Consider the following 27,482-nt stretch of genomic DNA (forward strand, 5'->3'; position numbering starts at 1 on the left):
AGTCAGAAACCTTATTACAGCACGCACTTCGCACTTCGCGGCATTTTCAATTAACGCTGTCATTTCAAACTGTCACAGTAACTCAACGGAGTACAGCACGAACCTCTCACTAGCACGGCAGGATGCCGACTGAGCGGCGGAATGCCATGACACCAAGATGGCCGCGCTAGCCCCGCCCTTAACGGACACAAACGAAAACGTAATGTACTTTGTGGATAGCCCTCGCATAATACAAGAACAAGTCACTGTCTTCACCTAGACAGGAAGAATAAACATAAGACTCAAAATAGCTTCTTGTAGGAAGGAGTAAAACTGTATAATAAACTGCCACAGAACATAAAAGAAACAAATAACAGGTACCGCTTTAGGAAAAATCTTAAATTGTTTTTGCAACAACTCTGCTTTTACACTAAAAGTGAATTCCTTAGTACAAAATGATTGTAAATAACTTTTGTTTCACAATATTTAACTATATGTAACATTTTGATAAGGAGAAAAAATGATTGTAAATACTTAAATGTCACAATCTTTAACTACATGTAATAACAAACTGTATAAATATATGAATGTACACAAGCTGACAACATCTATACATTTTAAAATGTCCACTGATGGCTAAATAAATAAATAGCTGGTAACATGACAAACTTATTTCCTGCCTCAGTGTCAAAAAGACTGTTACCCACTACCAGAGAATCTATGGCTCCCTTTACCATGTAATATCTTTACAGTATTTGTGTTTGGAATGTTTGTTGTAGTGTTAGATATGTCAATGTAGGAGTGGAGGACCATAAAACATGTGTATGGATGGTACTGAACTCATGCTGGACTCGAGTTGTGTGTGAAATGCAATTTCTGTATACAAAGTGTTATAGTGGAAAGTATCAACAGCTATATGGACACCCACAGGTTAAGATGGGATTTTTTTTCTATGTTTAACATTTCGAAAGCACGAAACCAAAGTCTGTTGCCTCTTCTTAAGGCGGTAGAAACTTGCTTCCATCAATGCAGTTCAAACGGGAAGAAATTTCGCTATTAATAGTTTGTGGTACATATTTAAGTAAAAGATAATATTGACATGATTTCATGGAAATATACTGCAACAATTTCACAGTTGATATGTGATTGTAAGATGCTGTACATATGGGTGACATAACAACAGTTGATGGCCATGTTTCTCTGGATCTCATTTCCTTCACAATGCATAAAACGCTTTATTTGCCAAAAATAACATAATAAAAACAGTGCTATAAACTAAATGTTCTGGAAAAATAATGAAACCAGACACTTGGAGAGAAATTGCCTGCAGATCCCAGTAACAGGCTCAACTGTGATTTCAGAAGCAGCTTCGGGAAGAGCATTTGCTCATTTCTCTTTATATTGAAACTCAATCTTCAGTGGAAGCCAGAACTCAAAGAGCTGTTTTTATTATGGCTACGTAAATGAATTTCAAGTGAATATTTCTAGAAAATGTTGCTAATAATTCATGTTTAAAGGAAGGTTATCAAATTTGATTGTACAATTAATGTAGTCTAAGAAGTAGCCCTACATTTGCCCTGACAAATTTATAGTTGTTTACAGTTAATGGTTCTGGTTAATTTTAGGCTCATGTGGCAATGTTCGTGAATCACAAAACCAATTCGCAGATCTATGCAGCTGTTGTGAATGGGCATTGTAGACATCTGCAGACAATATACTGATTAAAATGACTGTGGTGCTTATTTGTACAGGTGAGAAATTTCTTAAGTTTTCTCTGGACTGGGCTGCATATGCAAAATGTGGAAGTCTTTAATCAATGGAAACAAGTTTTTTCAGAGCATTTTGGTAAACTATTTTGGAAATACTTTACATAAATTTTCTTAAGTCTGGAAACAATAAATCAGGATCTTAAAATGGGATTTTTATGGGACATTGGTAGCTCTGTTGATCTTGTTGTTATATCTGAGATCATAGCAAAATTAAAGTATCATAGTTTGTTACAAACAGATGTACATGTGTTGTGGTGTGGTCAAGAGTGCTTTATAATAAATACAAAAAATTTCTTAGAGAATGTCTTAGGGGAATGTCTTAAAACACCTGGCACATTAATATATGATAGCGTAGCCAGTATAGTTGTGGAAGTTGTGAGAAAAATTGAGAAATTTATAATTACAACACAGAATCGAGATGGATTCTCAGTCTTGTTCTTAAATGTAGAGCATGTGTGTACCTATACTGTATTTTACTAGGCTATCCATTAGTACACTGAAATGGCAGTAGTTCAGAAAGTGGTGGCAGTTGCCTGGGCTTCGCTTCACTTATTGTGCTTATAGTATCAGCATAATTACAAAATCTGGCTCATTGGTCACCCTATGAAATTTACTCATTCATTGTACCAAGAACAATTTTGCCACAAGTTTCGTTACATATTGGGAAATGGTATAATGAGAGACTCACTTATTTAGAAAACAATTTATATTTGAAAGTTTACAGATGAATGAAAAGACTGTGTCTTTTCCAGCTGTTGTACTGTAGGTACAGTGCTTTTTTCTGGAACTTTTGCCTGTTGTGTATTTCAAAGATTACAAACTTATATGTGGATTAGGGTACATGGATGCTGTTTGTTGCATTTACTGTACCCACATAAATAATGGGGAGAAAATAATTTATTGTTAATAACTATCCAACAGTATCTGGTATTTGTGTCAGAATGTAGGTAAACCACTTTTGCAAATTTTCCTCTATTGTGTTTTTTATTTTTATTTATTTTTTTGCATATGAAGTGTGAAATCCTAAGAGGAAACAAAACAATCCAGAGTTCAGTTTCAAATTCGCATTTCTGCATGCTGACTGTAAATAGCATGGCACTTGTATTTATTTTTAAATATTCTCGAATATTTAATTTCTCTGTCTTCCCTAATTAGCTCTAAGCAACAGCACAAACAAATATTTATTGAAGACATTGCAACCAAGTATATTTGGGAACAATGCTGATGATATGAAATGTAAAAGTTGTATCTAGTTGCAATGTGCCTTTCCTTATAACTAAAACCCAAGTGCTAGCAAAAGTTTTATTGTGTTTTAGTTTCAGTTTCGTATAATGCTTGTGGCGTGACAACTTAATGCTGGGTATTTGTGATATGTGTTGTTAAGACAATGCCGGAAAGTCTTTGATCAAATTCAAACAATGCGAAAATTGAAGATAATCATCCATGATGGAAATTGGAGACATGTGCTAAATGCATCTTTCCTTCCCTGTCTAAGGTTTAGGCCAGGCTCATCCAAGAATTGCGCCCGGCGGTCGCCACTGCTCCCTGCGGGCACGAGGCAGCGTAGTTCAGCACTCCGTGACCATATGTCGCTAGTGTCAGCATAGGAGCGAGATAGATAGCTGGGGAGCGAGTGAGACCGCACACCACTGCTCGACCCTGGACTGTCTCGCAGTCAGATCCAATGCAAACCAACTAATAGAGGAAGCACAGATCTGTAAAAGTGGCTGATGAGTGGTAAAACAAGGAAACCATTTACTGTTTAGGTAACAATTACTGTTCATGTGGCAGAATTACTGCGCAAAGCTTTACAAAACAATATCAAAAACAAGAATAGAAGAACAACTTAGTAGTTTTCTGACCCGCAGTTCATTCTAGTAGTATTCTACATGAACACTCTTCATATTTACAGTATGCATCTTCTGAAAGATATATAAATTTCTTTAATGAACTAGTGTCATAAATATTCTATTTTAGAAATAATTTTACCTAAGGAATATAGAGTCTCATTCTTCCTGTTAGCAGTAACAAGCAAATATTGTTTTGTTGTACTTCGTACCACTGCTTTTTGTATCCCTTTTCAGAGTTTAGACATCAGATCCTTAGTTTGGTGTTTTGTACACAATAATTTTAATTGATCAAGTTTGAAAACCTATTAGAAAAATAGAATTAAGGTTGTAAAGACATTTAATCGTTACCATCAACATTGTTAAACAAGATCAATAACATTTTACACATTTTTCTGTTTCGAGGAATTGATTTTGTCTAGGCTTGGTACAATATTCTGGGAGACTGCTAACCTCTAAGAATTAGTCAAATTTTTATCGCTAAGTAGTAAACGGAGAAAAAGCGCTCACAAATATACGTGCAACCAAACATTGAGAGAACTTTGGCGGTGTGCTGGTGCAAAACAGCTCGTGGAAAACAGCTGTAAAAGTCATCCAAAGTTTTACCCATAAGAAAGCGGTCCTTCAGGCGGATATCGCACTGCAGGTCAATCAGCTCTAGTTAAAATACTTGTGAGACGTTCTCTGCGTCAAGGGAAAACGGGCAAACATATATATCTCCAAAAATCTGTTTTCAAACTCTTCTTGTAATTCGCAGATGATTTAAACATAATATGAAAAATCAGCATCTTCTTTAATGCTGTCTAATGCAGAGAAGTGTCCACAGTTCTCCTCGTGCAACTGTTATCCCACAAATAAGTTGTTTTTGAAATGCTTGAATCGTCTGCACTAAATCAACAACAGAGTGATTTTCACCTTGGAGTGAAATGTTCACTGTATTTAAAATCGCCACCCACTTAGGATTACGAAGTAATTCTTCTAGACATTCTACCATTTCCAAAAAGGTACTGATTTCATACCTCAAGGAGAAGAATCGATGAAGCACCTTCCCATCTTGCTTCGGCATGGTAGGGGATGTCCAGGTATTCCGCTTCGACATCAGCCAGAAACACTTTAAATTGCCGATTTGTGAGTCACTGCAAGCGAAGATAATGAACCATTGGAACAACTGTGTGCATAACATTTTTTATCTTGACAATCTTCGCACATAGTGCCTCCTGGTGTATAAGGCAATGGACTGCTGTGAATAAGGAACAGACGACTACAGCCAATTTTGACCTGACGCAACCCAGGAATCCATTGTGTATCCCTCGTAGCACAGGGTTTACATCAGTTGTTGCACTGATCAGGTGTTCCCATTTTAAACCCACTGACTCGAAGATGTTTTCAATGTCTAGAAAAACATCCAAACCCAAGGTTGTGTCTTTTAACCACATAAGGCAGAGAAATTCTTTGATGACACACAGATTGTTGTGGACACCCCAAATGAATATGACGAGCTGAGATATGTCCACAACGCCTGTGGACTCTTCAAGAGCGATAGAAAATGAAACAAAGTTTGCCGCTCTCTCTGTTAATTACTGCTCCATATCTGAGGCCATATCTTCGATTCAGCGAGCAACAGTTTTTCAAATTTTTCCGTGTGGTCTGCAGCACAAATACGAACCGCCGAGTCGACCAGGCAATCCTTGATGTGATTCACAGCAGCAAAAGGGTTTCCGAGCTTTCACAATTCTCAGCGAGCATTTGTAACTTGCGCGCAGACTTTGCTACAATTAATTGTTTCATTCATTGAAACCTAAATAAGAAATTAACAAAAAAGATTAGTTTTAGCTGCGTTTTTCCACAGCTCCTCTAAAAAGCGGCCATAGATGCTAGCAAGGACAGTGAAACGTGGTCGCAAAATAAATTTTTATGTATTGAAATATTTGCGTTTTAATTAATTATAAACAGATCAAACTGCAACATATGTGTTTCCATACATCAACACATAAATACACAAAAACAAAGAATGCCTCTTAATGACAATTTGCAGTCCGAGAGAGCATTTGTGATGGCTTTTCAGAAAGTGGAAAAAAGTAAAACACCTGAAACGTTTTCTTATGTCTGTGCGACGCGATGTAATGCAACCCAAATATAAAAATTAACCAAAAAGAAATGTTCCTTGTAGCTGACAATCTGATATTCGATAACTGGCCCATTGCTATGTGACATATTAGATTATAAAATATAGTTTTATTTATCATATTTATAAATAATAACGCGTCATACGATAGGAAACACTTACTTCACTGTAATGCTGCTTGCAATTTTCTTTTAGTTCTTCAAGCTTCGACAGGTGTTCCTCTTGCGACAAATTTTCGAAGTGATCTTTGCGACAGGTACTAAATAGCCGTTCAATAGTCATTGTTTTGAATACATGAGGTTCTGATGACAACTAAATATTTGGCGTGATTTCCAACAGCAGTACAAAACAACTTAATTTACTGCTCGGGTTGAAATAGTGTGGATGTGCCGCTCCTCTGCTTTTTGTCTGTTGCTGTTGACCATTCATCTCGACCCTCTTTAGCCTTACGTCTTTTGGTTAATATCTTTGTATCGTATCAATGCTTTTGATTGCTGTTGGCGCGGTGGTCTGTCTTCCGTGCAAAGCGCGCGGACAGTGGCATGGCAATGCACAGCAGCCAGACCGCATGGTCAACTAAGTGGCACTGTTTGGCCAATGCAGCAACATACGAAGTCGCCTGGGGCGCAGGCCTCGGGCTATCGCGGGCGCTAGCGCACCAGGGCCACAGTTTTGACGAGCCTGGTTTATGGCATTGGTACCACATCCCTGCATCTCCCTTCCATAGACCCTCCCCTCCTTTCTCTTCACCCTCCTCCCCTCACTCATAATTCTATTGTGCCCTCACTTACCTCCTCTTTGTTCTCCTTACCCTCTCTACGTAACACCCCTTATACCAGTTATGTGCAGTGATTATGCAATGAAGTAATGTTAGAGTTAAGTTTTAAGATTTGCTAACAAATGTGCATGAACTATTCCAATATTTTATTTGTAGCTCAACTGAGATTACTTTCCCAATATCCCTCACTGGTCTGAAAGTGCTTAATATATATAAGAACATACACTGCAGTGAAATATGTAGAAATTAAATAAGTGATGAAATTATTTATTTATGTGTCTCTGAACAATAGATCAGCTGCCAAAATTATTCACCCACTCTGCAACACATTAAAATCTCTCTCTCATTGAAACCCTCAGACTCTAGACACATATTGTATCGCTGATGTAGTTGGCAGTTATATGGAAATGCTAATCGGTGGACAACCTGTGGGGCACTTTAACCATCTCAGATGCATCAGTCATTGTTGAGGTAATGTAGGGCTGTATCTGGATCATCCTTAATTTCCCTAGCTAGTCTTGGGATTTATATGAAGCCTACAAATTTAACAAGAAAATTCCGAAATTTGAGTGGTTATGTGGAGAGTATTCCCATTTATTAACCCATTCGTGGGCCATGGGGGATATACTGCCCATTAAATGTATTTCTGTACAATGTTTAAGGGAATATGTTTTACTAGTTATGTACACTACTGACATCTATTGGCAGTCCGCTGCACCAGCTGTAGTTTCTGTTTGTTGTGAAATATAGTCTTCAGGACTGTGGGAAGTAAATATCTCACCAAACAACAATGTTATAATGGTTATTGGGAAGTATGGTTACCACCAAAGTAGCTTCTGAAAGAGGCTTGGGAATCACCACAAAATTAATCTGTCATTTGTCGTCCTTAAGAAACATAGTTACCACGAAATTAAGGGCATCCAAAAGCTGTTTGGAATACATCTTACCACCTCCGTCTAGTCTGACATCTTGTGGTGTCTGAAAACTGCTAAAACAATCCATTTCTGTTCGTCATGGGATCACTGCTGTTGTTGGAAGACATTGCTTCACTTCTGCAATATACATTATTGTGACCTTTATCAGCTCATACCTTCATTGCATGATAAAGTTGATACATTTGTTTTCACTTCGTGGTAAGTAAACTACAAATATTTTTAAATAAAGTAAAAGAAACCACAAAATAAAAATAAAATACACTGTTCATTGTTTTTATGTGTAATAGCAACACACAACAGATCACAAAAAATTCGGTTACCACCATAGCTTTAATACCTCACAATGGTGTCATGGTGGTGTATATACCACCATAGTTTTTGGTCCTAAATCACAAAAATTAAATTATCAAAAAATAAATATATTCAGTTGATCAAAATTGTAATAGGATAGCAAAAAAATTATCTTTGCTGAGTTGATACAAAAAAATGTGCCTGCAAAAGGGTTAACCAAAGAGTTCACATAATTAGTCAGTCTGAGACAATTTTTAAATCTCATTCTGTAGTGAATTATTTCTTAACTGTTATTGAAAGAAACAAAGGCATCTTTGAAAAAAGGATGCATGTCTCAACTAAAAATGAGCTTTGAAACTGTGCTGTAATCCTATTTGAAACTGAGAGAAATGGCCACGTGAGCAAATGCCTAATTCAAAATCACTTGGTGAATATTCTGTCAACAGTGAGCTGCAAACTGCTTCAAACTGGAACAAATGTTGCCACCTGTTTGAACATTATTCATATTTGTCCTTCTGACACATGTAATGCAGGTGGTCTTTTAAACTGCTTTTCCAGGTTGACTATATCTCACTCCATGCAGGCATTGGGGCTAAAGAAAGTCATAAACGAAATGATGAAATTACAGTGGACAGACCAAAACATGTGCCATTGCACAATCATCAACAGAAATGATTAGAGCTCCAGGCAGCAAGATCTCACAACACAGGAGCTGACCTCAGATGCCTCTTAGCTCAGAAATAAAAATGCTCTCTTTGTTCCCAAGCCTGTGAAAAGTCTCTTCTCTAATTGGCAGAATAGTGCAGTAGCCAATCAGCATCCTATTTCAACTTTTACAACTTGATAATTTCTTTCTTTTAATAAAATCTAGTTCAGAAATCAATTTCCACAAAAATCCAAAATGTAATAAGATAAACATAATCTTTTCTTTACTCATATCATGGTCCAAAGTAAATATTACATTACCAAAGTACAGAAAATGGGCTGTTTTATAATTATATTGCCAATACATGTGACGCACATCGAGGTTACATAATCTACTTCTCATGATGAGTTATACTTCATTTTTAACAATTTCAGTGATGATGATATCCAAGAACTTAAACTGAAAATATTACACAAAATTTTATCCCTTTAACCAAAATGCTGTTTGGTTAATATTAAAGTATTCCGTTAATTTCTTTGCTGACATTTACAGAAAACACAGTAACTTTTCAGAAAGTTACTTACCATGGTAGGTCCAAAATTCAGCATTTTAATTGATTTTGCGTTTGTCAGAATTAAATTTAAATATAAACAGAAATTAATACTTTCATTAACTATTATCATTACAAAAGATGGTACAAAGTTTAATCACAATTAGGTTGTTAGAAATTTCTTTAACAACTAGTCTGGTTGTACATGAGATTTGCTCTCTGTTAAGCACAGATGCACTGCTCAGCTTGATGTATCAGCTGGCTCACGTGTAACACGCCATTACCAGCATGCAGACGTGTTCTGTAGGGCCAAGTGTCATTGTGTGACAGATTCCCTACTGGAGATGTAAACTGCTGTACCTCAGTTCCATCTAACACATAGCTATCTATTTTTAAGTGAAAAGTGTAGTGAAATTCCATTATTTGAATATTTTTGATACTGAAAGAATGCTTCATAGCTTGCAGGTGACACAATTTGATTCATTCACTCTACTGAATGTCTTAACAGTCCGAGATGATGGTCATGTGTGCATGAGGTGTGGTTGCTTGTGTGAATTAATGTTTGTTCTCTTTCTGACAAAGGCTGTGGCCAAAAGCTAACATGTAAATGTCTTTTAACTGTGCCTCTCTGTAACCCAACATGTCGTCTTTATGGTATGTAGCTAACAGTAAATCTAGATATAAATTGACAAGAATAATACAAACTACTGAATGGGTTTAATATGAAAATGTGTTTTCTTCCCTTCTGAACTATGTAATTGTGGAAATTAATGTTTAACTCCTATAAAGATACAGGTCCTCCAGTAGAGGGGCTTTGGTGTGTTTCATGTGAAACACACCATTTGCAATCATCTTAAACGTTTTTCTTAAGTAAATATTTGCTGTTACTAATTAAATTTTCGTCATACTTTTAAGAGTATCGGATATGCTTTGTGAACGATTCTGACTGTGTGTGTGTGTGTGTGAGAGAGAGAGAGAGAGAGAGAGAGAGAGAAAGAGAGAGGGAGAGAGAGCGAGAGCGAGAACGGATTTCACACTAATGTTTTACTTTGCATCACATTTTACAATTCCGAACCATGCAATTGTTAATTCTTAGACGCGCCTGTTATTTGGTTCTTCACTTCCCCCCCCCCCCCTGTATTGTCACACACAGTAAAACCCAAGTCTTGGGACGAAGTAATCCGGTAAACAAAAGCTACACACCAACGTAGCCCTCATCAGCTGGGGTCTTTCACACTAAAGTGTTAGTCTGCTAAAACCAGCGATGCTGTTTGGTTTGTACAGACTAAGGGTTTGTAATTTGTGTAACAAAAAATTACCTGATTCACTATACATTTACAGGTATTCCTAAATCGAATCGTTCACAATATGACACGCGCGAATCGAAGTTTGACTAGAATCGAATGGTGTCATGTTGGTCGATAGCTGCGTTTGGTGCAGTCGATTGCGTGTGTGACAGCCGCGGCGATGTGTACAGGCGTGTTTGAACGCAGACAGTGAGTGCGTAACCTGATTAAGCGCGTCTCAGTCTCCCGTTTCCTACGATGTGCAGCATGAGCCGCTTTAATACATGGAACATCGCGATTGTAGCTGGCGTCATCATGTTAGAATGTGGCGGCTTTTCACAGGTACTGCTGTTCCTCATCCACAACACTTGTATGTTCACCGTATCTGCAGGGCGTATGATCCAGATAACACTAGTATTTATTTCCGCTGTACCCGCTATAGAATCCAGTAAGGCCTTTATGACATTAACGTCTTCTCGTTCCTACCTCCATCAAATTTTACTCGGCTCTGTATAGTGACCAGTTAACGACAGTTTCTTCGCTCCATACATTAACATTGTTTCCAGTTACATTCAAGGATATCGCATGGGGAAAAAAAATTGTTACAGGCCTTCATGCGATCTTTATTAGACTTCATCTTTACAGACGCTACGGGAACGATCTGTAAGAAGATAAGGCATATTCTTAGATTTCGCTCTGAAGAACGGTTTGTGGAATTACTGAAGTAGTCAATCCCGCGTCCGGCCATCCTGATTTAGGTTTTCCGTGATTTCCCTAAATCGCTCCAGGCAAATGCCGGGATGGTTCCTTTCAAAGGGCACGGCCGACTTCCTTCCCCGTCCTTCCCTAATCCGATGAGACCGATGACCTCGCTGTCTGGTCTCCTTCCCCAAAACAACCAACCAACGAACCTACTGAAGTAGGTTATCTCGAGATATAACGCCTAATACATATCGAAGAGCAAACAATGTTTGGAGAGAAGTCGCCGGAGATAGTTTGGAGACGAAATTATTTGTTGCTGAGAATATTTACTCAAAAATTGATTCGTGTGTACTGAACTTGGGTGACAGCTCTGATTTGTAAAACATCTTGAGAATGTTTATAAATAGTTATGTAAAGATTATAGCAAGAAAAGGTCGTATCAGCTTATAGAACGAATATTTATGGAAATCAGTTGTGAATTATTAGAAGCAGAATTTCAAAATAAAACCTATAGAATCCCCAAGATATGAGCTAACTCATAACTGTTTAAAACTGTATCTGATAATCGCCCAAGACACTAATGGCACAACTTAATAGCAGGTACCCATTGCCTATATATATCCGAAGACTTTCTGTATTCATATCTTTAGTAGTTTTCACATGTACTGGTGAAACGAAAAAAAACTTCGGTAACTGAAGATATGCGCTATATGAGTTTCTTCGAGTTCAGAGCCATCTGGTATTTTCAGTTGCAAGGAAAATGCGACGAATAGCGGCGAAATAATTTTCAGGTTTCACGACAAATACCTCTGCCTGTACTTGCTACTAGGCAATATCCTTTGCACTTTTGGCTTCCTACCTCTGTCTTTGTGGCAGGATTGGGTACCAGTTCGCTTTGGTGTGTGTGTGTGTGTGTGTGTGTGTGTGTGTCCGCAGCTTGTGATCTCGCGGTAGTGTTCTCGCTTCGAGTCCGGGTTCGATTCCCGTCGGGGTCAGGGATTTTCGCCTGCCCCGAGATGACTGGTTGTTGTTGTCTCGCATTCATCATCATCATTCATTCCCATTACGGTCGGAGGAAGGCAACGGCAAACCATCTCCATTAGGACCTTCCATAGTACGGCGATGCGGGCCTCCAAACACTTGACACCGGTACAACAATTAGCGCTGATATCTGAATGACGGTCATTTTGCGCTTTCTCGCTGAGGCATATTGACAAGTCAGTCTTGCGCATTCCAAACGGTCTTATCTCAAAATTCATTACTGAGACGTGCAACTTGCTAAAGCGATTAATTTGCCTCAGTGTATACACTACTTCAGGCGTTTACTTATGCTATCACAAAAGTGTCCTGGAGATAAAAAATATCTCGTATTTTATATTGCATATCATACACAATTTTATTTCTTTCAGAATATGATCCTTATACGTGTCATGGTTTTGTAGCTATAAAATGTCGTCCGACACAAGCTGATGAGTTTGATTAATAGTTTTGCCTGTGATATGCAATATGCAGTTTTTTAAAGTTTATAAATTGAATTAGCTTTCTAAAATTAATACGTACACCTTCTGCTTGAAAAAGCAATTTTACCACTCAAGCTGTTTCTGAAAGTTTCGGGGTCAATATCAAGCAGCGCTTTAAACTCATATAATAGCCCTTCCACGTAGTCACCTCATTTTTAATTCTGCTGTTTAAGTTTTTTTGACAAAGTCTAAGAGATATAGGCTCTACATAAACTCTGTGAATCTTTACTAGTCAGAACGACAAGAGTAACAGCAGCCACTCAGTTTATTAAAGAAACGTCTTTATTTATTTAAGCAGTGACGCACAAATATGAGGATAAGTCATTAAAAATTAGGAACATTATGATAATTTTTTACGAAGGTACAAGAAAAATGGTCGTTTCTACGGTTTTCGACATAATCACCCTGCTTTTCGTCACACTTTGTTTACCTGTCTGTAAGCTCATAGCTGCCAACTCACAGTTTGGCGTTGTTCGTAACTGTTTTCTCATCATATGCATGATCTCGCTGTCAGCTGCAAACTTGACGCCGTAAAGAAACGTTTCAATATTCCCAGCATGTAAAACTTTCATTGCATTATCGACGACGGCGCCCGGTACACACCGCTCGCAGCTGCCTGAGGGATGGCACTTCAAAGTTCCCGCCTGTGCCCCTCGGGTGAAATCTCTCTCCGTCGCTCACAGTCTCCCAATTGGTGGGAGTGGAGAGGGGGGGGGGGGGGGGGGCTCACATCCACGCAACGAAATGACGCCAAAATTAGTGTGTCTATTCGTCCCATTTTTATCGGGATAGTACTTAAAAAAAAAAAATCCCACCGCACAGTGGGCCAACTCGCTTCAAAACCTGGCCTGAATAGAGAAAAGCAGCGCGTTCCGACTTTAATTCCGCGAAATCTTGTGTAGATTGCACTGATGCATACTTGCCCAGAGTTGTGGTATCATTCTCGTTTCAAATCGACATGATACGTGCCGTGACAGTTGACGGTAAACAGTGAATGGGACACATTTCTCAGATATTCTATGTGTAGCCTGTTCAATACACTGACGGGGAAAAAATCGCAACACTAAAAAATAACGAATGTGGAGTACTGAAATTTCAGGAACACATTTGTCTAGGTAACTTATTTAAGCGATTAATACTGTTATATCACAGGTTAATGTAAGCACAAGATAAGCCATTGCAAATGGGAAATGCTGGTAGATTAATAACAGGTGTAACCGCTGGAATGTTGAATGCAAGCATGCAAACGTGGATGAAATATTTCGTACGAGTGCCGGATGTCAGTTTGTGGGATGGGGTTCAACGCCGTTGCAAATGGTCGGTCAAAGGGACGGTTAATGCTGTTTGTGGATGACATTGAAACTGTTGTCCGACAATGTTCCATATCTACGCGGTTGGAGACAGTTCTCGTATTCGAGCAGGCAAAGGCAACATGTGGACACACTGTACAGTATGTTGGGTTACAACAGCTGTATGTGCGGCGAGCGTTATTCTGTTGGAAAACACCCCTGGGATTCTGTTCACGAATGGCAGCATTACAGGCCGATTCATCGGACTGATGTGTATACAAAGTTGCATTCGTGATGCTTGGCATAACCACGAGAGTGCACCTGCTGTCATCCAAAGTTGCACCACAGACCTTTACTCCAGGTGAGATAGTGTGTCTAGCACGCAGATAGGTTGGCTACAGGCCCTCAACTGGCCTCCTAATCAACATACGGCCATCACTGGCACTGAGGCAGAACCGGCTTTCATCGGAAAACATAAGACCTTCGCCCAGCGTTCCAGTGAGTTCTCGCTTGACACCACTGAAAACGCAAATGGCGGTGGTTTGGGGTCAGTGGAATGCACGCTATAGGGCGTCTGGCTCGGAGCTGCCCTTGCAGCAGCCGATTTGTAAGAGTTCGTTGCGCCACTGTTTTGCCAACTGGTGCTTAGATTGCTGCTGCAGATGAAGTATGATGTGACAGAGCCATACCGCCGAACACGACGATCTTCCTTATCGGTAGTACTACGTAGCAGTCGGAAGACCATACTTCTTGTGACGGTGCATTCTCGTAACCAGCGCTGCCAGCAATCACTCCTGCCAAGTCTTTCTTCAGTATAGCAGAAGGAACATCCAGCGTCTCGTAGCCCTATTATACGTCCTCGTTCAAGCTCGGTGAGGTGTTGCATGGCGTTTTGTCGCCTTAAAGGTATTCTTGACTAACAACAACTCACCATGTGCCGGACCGAGACTCGAACTCGGGACCTTTGCCTTTCGCGGGCAAGTGCTCTACCAACTGAGCTACCCAAGCACGACTCACGCCCCGTCCTCACAGCTTTACTTCTGCCAGTACCTGTTCTCCTACCTTCCAAACTTTACAGAAGCTCTCCTGCGAAGAAACATCCCCCAGGCTGTGGCTAAGCCATGTCTCCGCAATATCCTTTCTTTCAGGACTGCTAGTTCTGCAAGGTTCGCAGGAGAGCTTCTGTAAAGTTTGGAAGGTAGAAGACGAGGTACTGGCAGAAGTAAAGCCGTGAGGACGGGGCGTGAGTCGTGCTTGGGTAGCTCATTTGGTAGAGCACTTGCCCGCGAAAGGCAAAGGTCCCGAGTTCGAGTCTCGGTCCGGCACACAGTTTTAATCTGCCAGGAAGTTTCATATCAGCGCGCACTCCGCTGTAGAGTGAAAATTTCATTCTAACAACTCACCATGTCAAATCTCAAATGTAACTAACGCTCACGGCTTTTCAGCGCTAATTTACACTCCTGGAAATTGAAATAAGAACACCGTGAATTCATTGTCACAGGAAGGGGAAACTTTATTGACACATTCCTGGGGTCAGATACATCACATGATCACACTGACAGAACCACAGGCACATAGACACAGGCAACAGAGCATGCACAATGTCGGCACTAGTACAGTGTATATCCACCTTTCGCAGCAATGCAGGCTGCTATTCTCCCATGGAGACGATCGTAGAGATGCTGGATGTAGTCCTGTGGAACGGCTTGCCATGCCATTTCCACCTGGCGCCTCAGTTGGACCAGCGTTCGTGCTGGACGTGCAGACCGCGTGAGACGACGCTTCATCCAGTCCCAAACATGCTCAATGGGGGACAGATCCGGAGATCTTGCTGGCCAGGGTAGTTGACTTACACCTTCTAGAGCACGTTGAGTGGCACGGGATACATGCGGACGTGCATTGTCCTGTTGGAACAGCAAGTTCCCTTGCCGGTCTAGGAATGGTAGAACGATGGGTTCGATGACGGTTTGGATGTACCGTGCACTCTTCAGTGTCCCCTCGACGATCACCAGTGGTGTACGGCCAGTTTAGGAGATCGCTCCCCACACCATGATGCCGGGTGTTGGCCCTGTGTGCCTCGGTCGTATGCAGTCCTGATTGTGGCGCTCACCTGCACGGCGCCAAACACGCAAACGACCATCATTGGCACCAAGGCAGAAGCGACTCTCATCGCTGAAGACGACACGTCTCCATTCGTCCCTCCATTCACGCCTGTCGCGACACCACTGGAGGCGGGCTGCACGATGTTGGGGCGTGAGCGGAAGACGGCCTAACGGTGTGCGGGACCGTAGCCCAGCTTCATGGAGACGGTTGTGAATGGTCCTCGCCGATACCCCTGGAGCAACAGTGTCCCTAATTTGCTGGGAAGTGGCGGTGCGGTCCCCTACGGCACTGCGTAGGATCCTACGGTCTTGGCGTGCATCCGTGCGTCGCTGCGGTCCGGTCCCAGGTCGACGGGCACGTGCACCTTCCGCCGACCACTGGCGACAACATCGATGTACTGTGGAGACCTCACGCCCCACGTGTTGAGCAATTCGGCGGTACGTCCACCCGGCCTCCCGCATGCCCACTATACGCCCTCGCTCAAAGTCCGTCAACTGCACATACGGTTCACGTCCACGCTGTCGCAGCATGCTACCAGTGTTAAAGACTGCGATGGAGCTCTGTATGCCACGGCAAACTGGCTGACACTGACGGCGGCGGTGCACAAATGCTGCGCAGCTAGCGCCATTCGACGGCCAACACCGCGGTTCCTGGTGTGTCCGCTGTGCCGTGCGTGTGATCATTGCTTGAACAGCCCTCTCGCAGTGTCCGGAGCAAGTATGGTGGGTCTGACACACCGGTGTCAATGTGTTCTTTTTTCCATTTCCAGGAGTGTATATCAAACCTCATCTACATCCTTATAGTGGCGCTACTATCACCACTGTTATGCGACTGAAGTGAAATTCGAATGAACATCATCTTTCAGATTAGAAACACGCCTACCAACTTTCGTTTATGTTGCACAACTCCTTCTTGATGTTGCATTTTTTTTTCGTCATTGTTTATGGCAGCGATTCTGCCTGGTTGTGAGGATATCCAGAAGATATATTTATGTCATTTAAACCGGTGTAGTAACGTATATCGACTTATAACTAAACTGCTACCGATATTGCCGGAAATTATTGGCTACAAAATTTCATATGCTTGGCTCCACTTTTGTAAATGGCTCTCCTACTACCTTAATGTTATAGTTAACGAGTTGAAATGCACATGTTTGCACCTTTCTAGTGCACGGTTATTTTTGTACCTTGCGGCACTGCCACGCGGTAAAAATGGGCCTGTCATTATTGGATTTATCTGAGAAATTATTGTCTATACAAAAAAGTAAGTAGCGTTGTCTGTAGAATTCTTGTGGAGCTATTCAGTTGTGATCATTGGCAAATAATTTTTTTTACAACATTAAAATTTTCACGAGCAATATTTTTTTTCGCGAAATACTGCAAAACTGTACAAATTTTGTACAGATATCTCCAAAACTAAAACATATTTATCAAGAACTACGAAAAAACTTATATTTCTCGAAAGTAGCGTGCCAATTTCACCGCACTCAGAATATTCCGCGATAATGCCCGATGCCGACATCAGACCACATAGTTTTGATTCAAGGATATACCATAATCGAAGCTGTCCGCAGCTCGTGGTCGTGTGGTAGTGTTCTCGCTTCCCACGCACGGGTTCCCGGGTTCGATTCCCGGCGGGGTCAGGGATTTTCTCTGCCTCGTGATGACTGGGTGTTGTGTGAAGTCCTTAGGTTAGTTCGGTTTAAGTAGTTCTAAGTTCTAGGGGACTGATGACCATAGCTGTTAAGTCCCATAGTGATCAGACCCATTTGAACCATTTTTTTAATCGAAGCTGCTCCGTTGTCGATTGGTCGGCTACCTGGAGATGAGCAGGAAGCTCGTAAGAAGAATACCTAGCGTTACCGTGGAGATTTTACAAACAAATATTCCCGTGAGAAAAAGATGTATGTCGTTTTCCATTGGCTTCTGGCATCTTCGCATCCATTTATCTCGTGAGTTCAGCAAATGACAACTGATAAAGATAAATACGAGGCGTGTTTTTTTAAAAGTAAGTACCGTTTTGAAATTTATAAAAAATACATGCTAAGATATCTCAATAATTTTATTTTTACATGTAAGCATATACCTTAATCTACTTTTCTACATAATTTCCGTCAATATTGAGGCACTTGTCATAACGTTGCACCAGTTTTTGAATACCCTCCTCTTAGAAGTTTGTCGCCTGACTTGTTAACCACTGCAGCACCACTGTTTTAACTTCGTCATGAAGACGCTGACCGCCCAGGTGTTTCTTCAAGTGCAGGAACAGATGGTAGTCACTGGGCGCAAGATCGGGGCTGTATGGAGGATTATCTAGAGTTTCTCATCGTAAAGATGTGATGAGATCTTTGGTCTGATTCGCCACATGCTGACGGGCATTGTCTTGCAGCAAAACGATGCTCTTGCTCAACTTGCCACGTCTTTTGTTCTGAATTGAACGGTGCAGATTGTGGAATGTCTTACAGTACGCTGCTGCATTGATTGTCTCATTACGAGGCAGAAATTCCACAAGCAATACTCCTTTTCTGTCTCAAAAAACTATGCACATGATTTTCCGGGCAGAAATTGTTTGCTTAAACTTCACTTTTCTGGGTGAATCTGAATGCCGCCTTTCCATGGACTGTTGCTTTGATTCTGGTGTGACGTAGGCCACCCATGTTTCATCTTGAAGAAACACCTAGGTGGTCAGCGTCTTCAAGACGATGACGAAGTCAAAACAGTGGTGATGCAGTGGTTAACAAGTTAGGCGGCAGACTTCTATGAGGAGGGTATTCAAAAACTGGTACAACGTTATGACAAGTGCCTCAATATTGACGGAAATTATGTAGAAAAGTAGATTAAGGTACAGGTTTTCATGTAAAAATAAAATTATTGAGATATCTTAGCATGTCTTTTTTTAATTTCAAAACGGGACTTACTTAAAAAATACGCCTCGTAGATTCCACCTGAAGCAAAAGATCTGCTTTTCAAACCATCTCCTAGTGGACAGCCCAACTGCGCAGTGACACAAGCGACGAATAAAACATTTCAATGCGGCTATTTCGGCTTCTAATTCGTTGTTAGGTTTACTCGATTTCGCTACATTTATAGTTTTTCATCAGCCAAAATGGATCCGATATTTTGAATTTTGTTAATTCCGACATCGGATTCCTAATCAGCGTCCCAAGTAACCTAAAATGTCCATAGTTCTGTTTAAGATTTTATGTCCATTTTCCTACTATGTGCAGGTTTTGAAGCGAGTTGGCCTACTGAACGCCGTCCTGAAAGGTTTTTTGAGGACTCTCAAATGTCCTGCTTTTTTGTGATTCCGCCTGACTTAAGTATTTGGCGCTACCGGATGTCTGATTTGAAATTTACTGCGCTATGAAGAGGCGCTTGTACACTTGTACAACTTGCTCCTCAACCTTTGTTTATTTAGTGTTAAAGTTTTGCACTGTTGACACTACCGATTCATGTTCACTGTTTCATCATGTCGAAATGAGAGTGTAATTTTAACAGGGATACATAAGTGAGTTTACTTTTATCACGGGCATTTGATAAAGTGTAGAATGCACATTGTGCAAACCAAACATTGCTTTTGGTCATGGTGGAAAGGTCTGACATTGTGAATCACGCTAACACGAAGAAACATCGCGTAAGTGTTAAAACGAAAACGCTCTTCTTGAGAAAATACAGTGTCAGTGCACAAGAATGGTTGCAAACAGTCATTTGAGATCTTCTGAGTGCATCATACAAAGGTAAACTTTTATACCCATTAAATTTTTTGGATACAATTTCTCTTTTTCCCTTACTTGTCCCAAGTTTAGAAAAAAAACTTCTAAAATTTTCCCGTCTTTAATGAAAATGGAATAGACGCCCTATGCAAATTTGACATGACATAACCGCCACCTCTTATTGGCCAGCGTGTCTTTTTAAGTAGCTGCATTCAGAGCTCTCCCCCAGCTCCCCTACCCCCCCCCCCCTCTCCTCTCTCTCTCTCTCTCTCTCTCTCTCTCTCTCTCTCTCTCTCTCACTCACACACACACACACACACACACAGATTCAGTACATATATAAACTTATTAACATCAGTTAGGACTGCAGTGAGTGCATTACATCGACGTAACAAAACGCTACTAAATATCACGTATATTCAGATTGTAACCAAGTGTATCAGCATTCAAGATTATTTGTTTCTATGAACATTACTTTCTTTGCACTGTATATAACTCAGTAACACAGAAGAACCTAGAGCACTTGAAAGTCACGTATACCTCAATTATTAAGTGTTGTGGTCTTCAGTTCAAAGACTAGTTTGATGCAGCTCTCCATGCTACTCTATCCTGTGCAAGCCTCATCATTTCTGAATAACTACTGCAGCTTACATCCTTCTGAATCTGCTTCCTGTATTCATTTTTTCGCCTTCCACTCCGATTTTTACCCCCCCCCCTCCCCTCCCCATCACACTTCCCTCCAATACTAAGTTTGTGATCCCTTGATGTCTCAGAATCTGCCCTATCAACCGATCCCTTCTTTTAATCAGGTTGCGCCACAATTTTTTTTTCTCCTCAGTTCTATTCGGTAACTCCTCAATTGTTACGTGATCTACCCATCTAACCCCAAGCATTCTTCTGTAGCATCACATTTCAAAAGCATTTGTCTCCTCTTGTTTAAACTGTTTATCGTCTATGTTTCACTTCCATACACGGCTACACTCCGGACGAATACCGTCAGAAAACAAATCTATATTCGATAACAACAAATTTCTCTTCTTCAGAACCGTTTTTCATGCATTTGCCAGTCTACATTTTATATCCTCTCTACTTCGGTCATCAGTTATTCTGCTGTATAGTTTTCTAATCTAATTACCTGATTTACTTCGTCTACATTTCATTATCTTTGTTTTGCATTTTAGTTGATGTTCATCTTAGACACTCCTTTCAAGACGCTGCCCATTCCGTCCAACTGCTCTTCCAAGTCCTCTGCTGTTTCTGACAGAATTACAATGTGATCGGCGTACTTCAAAGTTTTTATTTCTTCTCCCTGATTTTTAATTACTACTCCAAATTTTTCTTTGGTTTCCTTTACTGCTTGCTCAGTGTACAGATTGAATAACATCGGGGATAGCCTACAACCTTGTCTCACTCCCTCCTCAGCCACTGCTTCCCTTTCATGGCCCTCAACTCGTATAACTGTCGTCTGATTCCTGTACATTGTGTATATAAACTTATTTACGTATTTTTTGTAGATGTCTGATTGTCTTCGTTAGATACCTCTACTACCGACACATCGCATACGGCACCACCTCTGTGTTGTAAGGTGGTGTTTAAACATTTGAAATTTCATGGAGAAAGTTTAATATGCACTACATTTGAGAGCCGTCAGTATGATTTTCCTCGTGGATGCCTTCCCCGGGACAGTGGGTGTTTCCACTGATCTATTGCGTCTTAAGCCTCTGGTTCATAGTGATTCGTTTCCTGCGGCAGTCCGATAGGGGAATGCATCTACTTGATGCCCATAATGGCCCAAGTGCTCCTGAGGTACTGTCACAGTTGTAACAGAAGAGCAGTATTGGTTGCATGCTTTCCTATGGCCAACGGCATCATGGATGACATTATATGCAGATCGGTAAACCGCGTAGATTTCTGTCAGTTTCATCAACAATGACGAGCCTGTTAGCACGGATTCGTTGTTTTTACCGACTATTTCACTGTCTCTGTCCGAACGCGTACTTCTACAGTTCGTCTCTGAGACTGCGTCTAGGCACTCCGCAAGCCATCTTATGGCGTGGGGCGGAGGCTACCCTGTACGACCACTAGTCATTTCCTTTCCTGCTCCATTCGCAAACAGAGCGAGGGGAAAACTGCCTATACGCCTCTATATGAGCCCTCATTTCTAGTATCGTATCTTCATAGTCCTTCTGCGCAATGTACTTTGGCGGCAGTAGAACCTTTCGGCAGTAAGCTTCAAATGCCAGTCATCTAAATTTTCTCAATAGCGTTCCTCGAAAAGAACGTTTCCTTCCCTCTAGGGATTCGCATTTGAGTTCCTGAAGCATCTCCGTAACACTTGTTGTTCGAACCATACCGGTAACAAATCTAGCAGCCTGCCTCTGAACTGCTTCGATATCTTTCTTTCATCCGATCTACTATGGATCTCAAACACTCTAGCAGTACTCAAGACTAGGTTGCACCAGCGTCATATATGCGATTTCCTTTACGGATGAACCACACTTTCCTAAAATTCTCCCAATAAACCGAAGTCGACCTTCGCCTTCCCCCTACCACAGTCTTCACATTCTCCCCCCCCCCCCCCCATTTCATATCGCTTTTCAACGTTACGTCCAGATATTTAAACGACGTGACTGTGTCAAGCAAGACATTACTAATGCTGTATTCGAACATCACGTGTTTGTTTTTCCTACTCATCCGCATTATCTTAAATTTTTCCACAGTTACAGCTAGCTGTCATTCATTACACCAGCTAGAAATTTTGTCGAAGTCCTCCTACAGTCACTCAACTTCGACACTTCCCGTAAATTACAGTGTCTTCAGCAAACAACTGCAGTTTGGTGCTCCCCCCCTGTCCTCGCCAAATAAAAATGTATACACAGAATAACAACGGTCCTGTCACACATCCCTGGGGCACACAATACCCTTGTCTCAGACGCAGCCAACTCATTCGGCTCATATTTGGCAGGCAGCTTGTGCGCGACCGAACGTGAAAGACTGTAAAATACTCAACAAACCCCCCCCCTCCCCCCCCCCCGTTTTTGAAAAAGATACCCCTAAAGTTCATGATGTGCAATCGACTCAGAATTGACGAGATCGATAGATAACTGAAATCCGAACATTTGTCGTCAACATATATGGGGTCCGCAAACGCATATTTTCCTTGAAATCGATGGAAAAAACTTTTTCGACTGCCGCTTATGTACTGGTATGGTAGGCGCTGCTAAATGAAAGCGCCAATGCTGTAGCGACCTAGGCATTTTACTACGAAACGGGGAACTTATGTTCGATTCTTAGTTGCAATCTACAGTTTTTTTTATTTGTATTTTTTACACCTCGAAACTGGTAGTTCTAGAACGGTTAATAAGGTACGTAAATCAATAGAGAATAATAACTAAACAGGCAAATAAATTTCTCAAACGACTTCTATTAATAAAGAATTAACATGTTAAGCCTCTTCGTAAGAAAGCAACTCCGAGTAAGGCTACTGCGAAAACGAGCACTCGACGCAAGTTATAGCATAAGGAAGAAAAACTAATCCTTGTCGCGGTCGATAGCGTCCTTAAAGCGGCCCCTCCCGCGGGAGGTTCGAGTCCTCCCTCGGGCATGGGTGTGTATGCTGTTCTCAGTATAAGTTAGTTTAAGTTAAAGTAGTGTGTAGTAAGTCTAGGGACCGATGACCTCAGCGGTTTGGTCCCTTAGGAATTCACACACATTTGAACATTTTGTACTTAAAGTAATAACACATTCATACACGGCGCAATGTTCTATCGTAGTGTCTGAAAAATTGTTGCCTACAGTTTCCCCGTGCTTATAAGAAACTAATGATTAATTTGGCCCTTGGGGTACAGAAGAGGCCAATCCCTTAAGAAACTCGTCAAAGAATGTACACTTCACTTGTTCCAAGTCCGGGAAATAGAAAAAAAAACATATCTTGAGAACATTTTAAAATCACACGTTGCTGATAGCAAATTTTGAATGGTACAGCGCGCCTGTGGTGGACAAAATAACTCGAGCGGTCTAAGGCGCTGCCGTCATGGACTGTGCGGCTGGTCCCGGCAGAGGTTCGAGTCCTCCTTCGGACATGGGTGTGTGTGTTTGTCCTTAGGAAAATTTAGGTTAAGTAGTGTGAAAGCTTAGGGACTGATGACCTGAGCAGTTAAGTCCCATAAGATTTCATACACATTTAAACATTTTGACAAAATAACACCGTCTTGTATGATAGCTTCTTTATAAATGACGAGGGTCCTTGGACGGTAGAAGGAATGCCGTCAGGCTTTACACCTGAGTGCCACCCATGTGATGTTTATTTTTATAGCCAAGTTAAAAATTTTATTTCTAGGCTCCAAAATTGCTGTCTACTTCTGGAAACCCAGGAGGAACTGCACAACCGAGCGGATGTAATAACGATTCACAGCATAATCCACGGTCCGCTTTCAGCACCGATTTTGCAGGCAGTGTTATAGTATGCGTGGTATGCATCAAAATGAAGTCCCGAAAAAGAAATATTTTTAAATACAAACCAAATCTGTATTCGTGCTAACCATCGGAAGGGATGCTGTAGATGCGCGAAGATTGCATTCGTTAGATGTTCTTGATGGAAGTCTTCGAATGTTCATATGACAAGTATATTCCATCCAACTGTTCGAAGGAAACTGATAGCATGTAACACAGTGAGAGAAAGACACTGTAAATCAAAAATGGTTCAAATGGCTCTGAGCACTATGGGACTTAACATCTGAGGTCATCAGTCCCCTAGAACTTAGAACTACTTAAACCTAACTAACTTAAGGACATCACACACATCCATGCCCGCGGCAGGATTCGAACCTGCGACCGTAGCAGTTGCGCGGTTCCGGACTGAAGCGCCTAGAACCGCTCGGCCACCGCCACCGTAAATCGACCAGGTTTAAATTTTTAGTTCCTTACTAATCCAAGTCGTTTGATAAATTTATTTGGCTACTCTTTTATTAGCCGTCATTGATTTATTTACTTTATTGGCCTTCCTATGCCTACCAGTTTCGAGAGGGAAGAAAAATAAAAACCTACAGACTGCAACTGGGAATCAAACTCGTGTTCTCTGCTACGCAGCCAGATGCCTTGGTCACTACACCAGTGACGCTTTTGTTGAACAGCACCTACCTTTATGGGTACGTAGGCGGCCACCATTTATGTTGATGAAAAGTTGACAAAATGCTCAAGTATCAATTATCAATCGATCCTGTCAATTCTGAGTAGATTACCTGTCACAGGTGTAATTTTGTCAAAAAAGGGTGGGGATTGGGGACGGGGTGTTGACCCAAAATTACTTAAATTTTAGCTTTAAAGCCCCGTCGACAACGAGATCATGAGAGATGATGTCCCAGCTCTGTTGGACTAGGAAAGGAGAGAGAGAGAGAGAGAGAGAGAGAGAGAGAGAGAGAGAGAGAAAGAGTTTGAAAGGCTAAGAAAGGAGCTCAATACACAGTACTCCAGTGTATCTACCACTAGGCCATACATTGGAGGCTGAGTGGTACGCAAGTTATGAAGATTAACGTACGAGGTGCATTCAAGTTCTAAGGCCTCCGATTTTTTTTCTCCGGACTGGAAAGAGATAGAAACATGTGCATTGTTTTAAAATGAGGCCGCGTTCATTGTCAATACATCCCAGAGATGGCAGCACCGTACGGCAGATGGAATTTTACCGCCAGTGGCGAGAATGAGAACTGTTTTAAATACTTAAAATGGCGACGTTTTCCTTACTTGAACAGCGTGCAATCATTCGTTTTCTGAATTTGCGTGGTGTGAAACCAATTGAAATTCAGCGACAGTTGAAGGAGACATGTGGTGATGGAGTTATGGATGTGTCGAAAGTGCTTTCGTGAGTGCGACAGTTTAATGAAGGCAGAACATCATGTGACAATAAACCGAAACAACCTCGGGCTCGCACTAGCCGGTCTAACGACATGATCGAGAAAGTGGAGAGAATTGTTTTGGGGGATCGCCGAATGACTGTTGAACAGATCGCCTCCAGAGTTCGCATTTCAGTGTGTTCTGTCCACACAATCCTGCATGACGACCTGAAAATGCGAAAAGTGTGATCCAGGTGGGTGCCACGAATGCTGACGGACGACCACATGGCTGCCCGTGTGGCATGTTGCCAAGCAATGTTGACGCGCAACGACAGCATGAATGGGACTTTCTTTTCGTCGGTTGTGACAATGGATGAGACGTGGATGCCATTTTTCAATCCAGAAACAAAGCGCCAGTCAGCTCAATGGAATCACACAGATTCACCGCCACCAAAAAAATTTCGGGTAACCGCCTGTGCTGAAAAAATGATGGTGTCCATGTTCTGGGACAGCGAGGGCGTAATCCTTACCCATTGCGTTCCAAAGGGCACTACGGTAACAGGTGCATCCTACGAAAATGTTTTGAACAAATTCTTTCCTGCACTGCAACAAAAACGTCCGGGAAGGGCTGCGCGTGTGCTGTTTCACCAAGACAACGCACCCGCACATCGAGCTAACGTTACGCAACAGTTTCTTCGTGATAACAACTTTGAAGTGATTCCTCATGCTCCCTACTCACCTGACCTGGCTCCTAGTGACTTTTGATTTTTCCAACAATGAAAGACACTCTCCGCGGCCGCACATTCACCAGCCGTGCTGCTATTGCCTCAGCGATTTTCCAGTGGTCAAAACAGACTCCTAAAGAAGCCTTCGCCGCTGCCATGGAATCATGGCGTCAGCGTTGTGAAAAATGTGTACGTCTGCAGGGCGATTACGTCGAGAAGTAACGCCAGTTTCATCGATTTCGAGCGAGTAGTTAATTAGAAAAAAAATCGGAGGCCTTAGAACTTGAATGCACCTCGTATAATTACTTGAAGGGAAACCAGCCACTGGAACTCAAGAATACCATGATCTGACTACACAGTTCACTAAAACTCATGTTAGCAGCATATTGTGGCTCCGCTGCCCAATCTGGTGACCCTTTCTCGAAACATGGTTCATTGTGGTCTGCTCACAGCACGTCGCTGTACCACTCACACCTCTTCGGGATGATTGTGTTAACCTCCGCCTCACTGCCTGTTCCGCTTTACATACCTGCGAATAATAGAGACATAAGACATTCTTTGTCAACAGCATCAGTAACAGCGCAGTGCCATAAGCTGGGCAACACACAATGATAAGCCAAAACATTATGTTAACTGCCCACCGAGACATTGGATGCCGCCTTGTGGCGCTGTGGGCACATGATGCGGTAACTAAAGTATGTAAGCGGTCCAGATACGGACGGGGGCTCGCCCTAGCGAATGTACGGACTGCAAATGGGAAAATCTATTAAGATAAGCGAATTTGACAAAGGGCAGATTATCATCATGCAAAGCCTGCGAACGAGTATCTCGAAAACGGCGAAGCTGGTCGAATGTTCACGTGCTACTGCCGAGAGCATCTACGGAAAGAATAAAAATGGTTCAAATGGCTCTGAGCAATATGGGACTTAACATCTATGGTCATCAGTCCCCTAGAACTTAGAACTACTTAAACCTAACTAACCTAAGGACATCACACAACACCCAGTCATCACGAGGTAGAGAAAATCCCTGACCCCGAAAAGAAGAAAAAGGTCAGTGAAACTACCACTAGGTGCTACATCGTAGAATGTGGGGTTTGGAAACTTGTCTGCTCGATAAAGTAGGACAGATGGTGATTTGCGACATTTTTGCCGAAAGAGCACAATGCTGGTGCACGCACAAGTATTCCGGAGGACACTGTTCGTCGTACATTGTTGAACATGGAACTCTGCCGCAGACCACCCGTACGTGTTCACATATTGACCCAACGACATCGTGAATTACGATTGCAGTGCGCATGGGATCATCGCGATTCAGCCGTCGATCAGTGGAAACGTGTCGGCTCTTCGGGTGAATCACATTTTTTCAAAACTAGACATGGTTGTCTCACTGGGTAC

The 27,482-nt window shown here is 41.7% G+C and overlaps 1 protein-coding gene across 5 annotated transcripts in view; it reads left to right on the top strand.

Moving 5' to 3' along the window:
- The first annotated feature begins 1,666 nt into the window (after window positions 1-1,666).
- LOC126195432 (uncharacterized) overlaps window positions 1,667-27,482 on the top strand; it is a 455,740-nt gene continuing 429,924 nt past the window's right edge. For 4 of the 5 annotated variants that reach the window (XM_049934049.1, XM_049934046.1, XM_049934045.1 and 1 more), the window contains exon 1: window positions 10,379-10,548. In XM_049934049.1, the coding sequence (XP_049790006.1) occupies window positions 10,465-10,548 (84 nt within the window). In that variant the 5' untranslated portion in view covers window positions 10,379-10,464. Of the gene's footprint in view, window positions 1,731-10,378; window positions 10,549-27,482 lie in introns of those variants that run through there. The other variant, XM_049934050.1, reaches the window with a different exon arrangement.

Source organism: Schistocerca nitens, chromosome 7 (assembly GCF_023898315.1).
Source record: "Schistocerca nitens isolate TAMUIC-IGC-003100 chromosome 7, iqSchNite1.1, whole genome shotgun sequence".
Taxonomy (NCBI): Eukaryota; Metazoa; Arthropoda; class Insecta; order Orthoptera; family Acrididae; genus Schistocerca; species Schistocerca nitens.